The sequence below is a fragment of the Sinocyclocheilus rhinocerous genome, unplaced genomic scaffold (genome assembly GCF_001515625.1).
Source record: "Sinocyclocheilus rhinocerous isolate Xijiao unplaced genomic scaffold, SAMN03320098_v1.1 scaffold686, whole genome shotgun sequence".
Classification (NCBI taxonomy): Eukaryota; Metazoa; Chordata; class Actinopteri; order Cypriniformes; family Cyprinidae; genus Sinocyclocheilus; species Sinocyclocheilus rhinocerous.
This window is the reverse complement of record NW_015647963.1, coordinates 170,787-177,539: the sequence shown is the minus strand read 5'-3', so window position 1 is coordinate 177,539 and position 6,753 is coordinate 170,787. Positions and strand designations below refer to the sequence as shown.

Sequence of the window (6,753 nt, the reverse complement as noted above, 5' to 3'; positions counted from 1 at the left end):
ATGCATTGCAAAAGACCCTTCATGTGGACTTCATCAGACCCACAGCATATATATATATATATATATATAGTATGTATTTATTTATTAGAATTATTATTAAATAATATTTTAATTACAACAATAATTATGTAATATTATTTATAATTAATTATTAGTAATGTTAATATTATTATAAATAATAATAATAATATACGTTTCAGATATTTTTTTAAATATCTTCGAAAATTTGGTCATATTGCATTTGGTCATATTACGAAATAAAATGCATTTTGAATGACATTTTTGTTGACATCAAGAGAAAAACATCAGATCCTCAGCATTCCTCTCAATGCCAAGTGCTCTAAAATGAGCTTCTGACCCGAGAGAGACATCAGCAGTAGTAAACTCTTCTTCTTTCATGCATGTGAACGGGTGGAGTGGTTTAAATATGCTGTCAAACTAATGCTGGACTTTGCTTTGGATGGATTTTGGATCTCCATTACCTCTCACTGTCCATTCACATCAAAACAAGCCAAAAAGAACACGTCAACACACACAAAACTCACTCTAGTTGAACATTTCTGTTGAATAACACAATAATTCTCTTAAGTATAGAAAATACTAGTTACAAATGTAAACCCTGCCCTGCCTGACCCTAATTTACAGCAAGTGGGTGTGGTCTGATGACAGGTGGGCGGAGCTGTAATGACAGAGGCGGCAGCCGTTAATCACCGTACAAGGTGAATGTAAGGTGAAGCTCATAATATGTTCTTTATGTATTTCTGTTCATGTTTTGTAGGGTTTCCCAGGAGACATTGGTGCACCAGGACCCAACGGCCCCCTGGGACCAAAGGTGCATATGTTCTCTGATTAAAATCATGAATGTTTGTTGTTCCAAAATCTAGACAGCTGCTTGCCTAGACGCCTGTATAGCATTGTATTTGTTCCAAAAGGTGGCATCAATCTTATGCTGCCTTCTGAGATAGCTTACTTTTCGATAGTAGACAGCGAGGCCCCTCACTAGAGATGTTTTGTTACTCTTACCCAGTATGTGAGTTTTTTTATATAAAGACACCTGCTTTTCCCAGTGTTCCTCACTGCACAGAATTGTGTGTGTGTGTGTGTGTGTGTGTGCGCGTGTGTGTGTCTAGGGTCTTCAAGGAGCCCGAGGCGCCCAGGGACCACCAGGGCCAAAAGGAACAGAGGTAAAGTGTTCATCTCCAATCTCAAACACAACAGACAGATCTATCTATCTATCTATCTATCTATCTATCTATCTATCTGTCTGTCTGTCTGTCTGTCTGTCTATCTATCTGTCTGTCTGTCTGTCTGTCTGTCACCTCTACAATAGAATAGAGCTGCAGTAGAGTCAGTTCAGTGATGTTCTTCTGCTTTTCTTTCATCGCCTCGTTTCTCTGCAAGCTTGTGGTATGATGTGTACGTTGAAGGAATGTTTTCTTGTCTACGGGCGATGTTCTGTGAAATCTGATTGCTGAATATTTACCAAAACGCTTCCTTGTGTGTTTCTCTAGGGAGACGAAGGCCCCCCGGGTCCACCTGGAAAGCCTGGTCCCACTGTAAGTGTTATTCTTTTTCAAGAATCACCTTGATTAAACTCAGATGAGGAGATGTGATGTAGTAATTTGTTGTACTGAATGTATACAGACAAATGCATTTACAGTCACACCTATATGTGTGTGTTTGTTCATCCATTACAGGGCCGAATTGGTCGGAAAGGATTCATTGGTGAACCAGGACCTGAAGGCCTGAAGGTAAGTGTCTCCTCACCAGCAGAAATTATCCCATCTGTCCAATATACAAAAAACCCAACGGCGATATTATATCCAGTATTTCCCAATGTTTCTGTGTGATTGTTCACATCATTCTCTGATTGGCCAGTATATCAGCCATCCAGGCCAAATGTGAGATTTCTCACAGATGATAAATTAATATTAGGGTTTGGTTTACAGTCATAGATTCTTGATGATTCAAGTGTTTCATTTTGGTGATCTGATTTTGATATTCATTTTTGTCTTTTTTTCTTCCCAGGGAGAAATTGGTGACCCAGGGAATCCTGGGAAACACGGCCCCCCTGTAAGTACAAATATCTATCTATCTATCTATCTGTCTGTCTGTCTGTCTGTCTATCATGTATCTGTCTATCTATCTATCTATCTATCTATCTATATCTATCTATCTATCTATCTGTCTGTCTGTCTGTCTGTCTATCTATCTATCTGTCTGTCTGTGTCTGTCTATCAATCTATCTATCTATCTATCTATCTATCTATCTATTTGTCTGTCTGTCTGCCTGTCTCTCTGTCTATCTATCTGTCTGTCTGTCTGTCTGTCTGTCTATCTGTCTGTCTGTCTGTCTGTCTGTCTGTCTGTCTGTCTATCTGTCTTTCTTTCTGTCTGTCTGTCTGTGTCTGTCTATCTATCATGTATCTATCTATCTATCTATCTATCTGTCTGTCTGTCTGTCTGTCTGTCTGTCTGTCTATCTATCTATCTGTCTATCTATATCTGTCTGTCTGTCTGTCTGTCTGTCTATCATCTATCTATCTATCTATCTATCTATCTGTCTGTCTGTCTGTCTGTCTATCCGTCCATCTGTCCATCCGTGTTTTTTTGTAAACAAATTTGTTACGCTGACTGAACTCTTAGTTACATTGTTTTTTGTTGAATTACTTGCAGTTTTCCATTTCACAGTTGTGAAGTTTCATTGAGCAAACGTGTTTGTTTTCGTGTTGTTTGTTTGTTTATGCTCTTGTAAAATCAGAGATGTGTTGTGAGGATCTAACGCTGTGTGAGAAAACAGTGCTGAGTTAAAAAGAGCCTTTTAATGCGTTTCATGAGAACTTCCTCGCTCTTGTGAACTTCTCCAGAGGGATTTAGGACACACGCAGCGATTGCTCTTGGAAAAACGTTTATCCCGCGGTTTCGCTCCATCTTCCGATGGGAAGACGAGACTGCATTCACGTCTGTGTGAGGAGGATTTGCTTTAGATACGACACAGAAAACATGTGCGCTGTATTTCTGTGTGATGAACTCAAGTCATAATATTTGCATTCTGGTTTGTGTTAGTCTATAGTGTACGAGCTCACATGTGTGACGCATTAGAGATCAGCCGCAGAAAATCTGTGCAGGGGCCCAGACGGCCCCACTTCAAGAACAGCAATCTGGAGAACACAGAGTCTTTAATGAACGCCATGACATCACTTTCGAAATGAGCAGGACAAGATCAGACGGAGGGGAAAATGGTTTAAATCTGCAGATTAGTTGCTGAAGTTCTCAACCTTTTAAAGTCCATTTACACCAACTCTGACTTTTTAGCACAAAAAACTTGCAGATTAAAAGTTCAAAGTCGTTATTGGTTCTTCGGCGCGGTATTTTGATCTCTGGGTTTTTCCGCTAGCTGGATGCTTGGCACTTTTTTATTGCCTTTTTCCCCCCCATCACATATTTTAGTAATTATAAATTAGTTATCATTCAATAGCTTAAACACTCAAAATTCACCCAGTGAAAGTCGATTTCGGACATTATGTTACCATGGAAATGGTCCTTAAAACCTTTCAGTGTGCTCCTCCCCCTTTGCTACAATATTTTATAATCAAAACTTTTGCTAATTTTGACAAAACTAATTTGGAAAGGTCTGAAGCCTCATGGTTCCATCTTTGGTAGTTATTTTGTAGTAGAACTAATATTGTGACATACATTTATAAATTTGTGACAGGAAAATGCATTTTTCAAAATTCACTGGAGTTTGGGTGTCACCTGGTGGCTATTTTTGGTATAGCACCAACAAAATCTCACAGGAACCTACATTTTTTTAATATCAACTTCAAATTTGGAACATAACTTAGTTAAGACATATGGCTTTAATTTTAGGTTTCAAAATATTTTGTAAAATATTTATTTTATATTAAAAAAAAAATACAAGTACAAGTACAAGTACACATTTCTTTACAGTAAATTTAAACTTCTGTAACATTTTTACACTTTCAGTTTTTGAAATGCTTTTCTATTTTGTGACATAATTGTTGCCTATTTTTAAGTGTGATACAGGCTGGAGTCGCTTTCATTTCTTGTAGCTTCATCTTCATCCACTAGACGGCATCCAAACATGGGTTTCAGTTGGCGTTAGGATTGATATCACACTAAAATCATCCAGCAGGCATTTTCTCGGAGGACTCACAATAACAGAATCATTTCGGTTATAATCGAAAAGTAGCTGCTGGATGATGTAGATGCTTTAATGTGGCTTTTGACATATCTGGAGTGTTTTTAGCTGCAAAATATCTGTCCTCTGAGGTTTCGATGACACATTTTGATGTAGTGACTGTTACAGCAGATCTATGTACTGCTGGCCGTCGCTCGGCTCTTCCAGGAAAATATGGATAGCCTCATCAATCCCAGCGTGCCCTTGGTGTCTTTCCTGAAGAACATCTGTGATGTCTGGCATGCTTTCAGAAAGCTTGTTTTTTTATTTCTCAGTTCTCTAGAATCCCCTCATAGTTTCTTATATAATATGTCCATGTTCTCGGTCTCAGATGTTTAGAGATATAAATGAACATGGACAGCAGCTCAGGTCATTTAATCTTAGAGGAGTTTGATGAGAAATTCGTTTTTGATTGCAGATTTTGGCATTTTTGCAAATCTGAGCATTTTTTATCTCTCTTGTAACTCTAGAGGAGACGTGAGATTGCTGGTGTGTTTTCACACACACACACACACACACACACACACATATATATATATATATATATACTAAAAATTATATTTCTTTTCTTCTGTATGTTTAAATTTAAATGTTATTTTCCCTGCTAGAATATATAAGTATTTTCCAAAATTCATATATAAATTTAAATTTTATTTTCCCCCTGCTATTTATTTTGCTATTTTTTGTAGACTGTAAAGTCTATCTATCCGTTTGAAACAAATTAATACTTTTATTCATCAAGGATGCATTAAATTGATCAAAAGTGACAGTAAATACATTTATAATTATACAAAAGATTTCTATTTCAAATAAATGCTGTTCTTTTGAACTTTCTGTTCATCAAAAAATCCTATAAAAAATATATCAGAGTTTCCACATAAATATGAAGCAGCAACAACTGTTTTCAACATTGATAATAATAATAATAAGTTATTAGAATGTGACACTGAAGACTTGTGTAATGGCTGCTGAAAATTCAGCTATGCATCACAGAAATAAATTATATTTTACAATAAACATTTATTTTAAATTGTAATAATATTTTTTAAAAATGTACTGTATTTTTAATCAAATAAATGCAGCCTTGGTGAGCAGAAGAGACATCAAAAACATAAAAAAATGTACAGACCTCAAAATTTTAAACTATAATGTATATTACTAATTCATCTTGAGCAATTTATTAACACTTAAAGTCATTATTTTGCCTTCAAACCTTACAATAATTTTCTTTGTTTTGGAAATTGAAAATAGAGAACGATCTGTGTGAAACATTGACATGGAAAAGTTTGTAGGAGCTGAAGCTCAGACGAGCCAAAGATATCTGATGTAATGATTGTTCTGTGACAAATGATCTGTCAGAGGAACGTCGAACCCTTCGGAAAGTTCCCCAGGGCTGATGGTGCATGCTGGGAATCGTCCCAAAAACCCACTTGTACTGTACCAACTTACATGGAAACGATGGAAAATCCTGTACAGGAGTGTGACTTTCCACGTCTGTGATGATTAATGAGTGCTGGGAGTGTGAATGCACATTGAGTTCATTGTGTTTAGTGCGGCGCTGGAAACAGAGCTTTATTTCATCCGTACTGTCATAATTCATCGATTTGTTAACAACAAGATGGACGTGAGCAGTTTAGCACGTTAGTAAGTGTCCCGCTGTGGAATCATTACAGATCATTATAGTCAGTGTGTGAAGATGCAGGACAGTCTTAAAGAGACAGTTCACCTGGAAATGAGAATTCAGTCATCATTTACTCACCCTCATGTATTATTTACTTTCTATCTTTCAATTCATTCACTCTCAAAAAATGCCAAAATACCATAAAAGCATCCAGACATTCATCCGTCTGACTTATATTTTTAAAGTCCTCAGAAGTCATATGATGCAAATCTCAATTGCACTTGTATTTAATTACAAAATGTCATCTTTAGATGTGTCGTTACTTGTTTGATGTCATTGGTTCACATTGCAGTTTAAAAAACATGAATTGATAGCTATGAGAGGTCTTAAAAGCTCAGTATGGTCAATAAGTAAAGTGTGTGTGTGTGTTTATGTGTGAGTGTGTGTGTGTGTTTGTGTGTGTGAGAGAGTGAGTGAGTGAGAGAGAGAGTGTGTGTGTGTGTGTGTGTGTGTGTGTTTAACCAGCTCTTGTTCTCTGTGTTGTTCAGGGTCCGGCGGGACTGATTGGAATAACCGGAGTGATCGGACAACCTGGAGAAAAGGTAAAAACCGAGTCTGTATCTTAAACCACACAAGCGTCATGATCAACAGAAAATCTCTTTATGAAACATGACGGTGTACAGTGAAACCTGATTTTAGATTGAAATCAATCTGAAAACGTGATTGTTTTTGTGTTTGAATTGTGTGTGTTCAGGGCGATCGAGGTCCTCCTGGTCCTTTGGGTCCTCCAGGAGAGAAAGGTTCAACAGTAAGAGCTTATTTCACATTAACAAACATATATTAAAATGCATTGCACTGCAAAAAAAGATCTTCTTACTCAGTATTTTTGTCTTGTTTTCCAGTAAAAATATCTAAACATATTATTCTGAAA

General features: G+C 36.9%; 1 protein-coding gene across 1 annotated transcript in view; it reads left to right on the top strand.

The window, feature by feature from the left end:
- The window catches only part of LOC107709510 (collagen alpha-1(XXIV) chain-like), a 125,639-nt gene that overhangs the window by 64,300 nt on the left and 54,586 nt on the right, over positions 1-6,753 (top strand). The window contains exons 20-26 of the mRNA XM_016514004.1: positions 779-832; positions 1,131-1,184; positions 1,512-1,556; positions 1,698-1,751; positions 2,029-2,073; positions 6,371-6,424; positions 6,577-6,630. Of these exons, the coding sequence (XP_016369490.1) occupies positions 779-832; positions 1,131-1,184; positions 1,512-1,556; positions 1,698-1,751; positions 2,029-2,073; positions 6,371-6,424; positions 6,577-6,630 (360 nt within the window). The remainder of the gene's footprint in view (positions 1-778; positions 833-1,130; positions 1,185-1,511; positions 1,557-1,697; positions 1,752-2,028; positions 2,074-6,370; positions 6,425-6,576; positions 6,631-6,753) is intronic.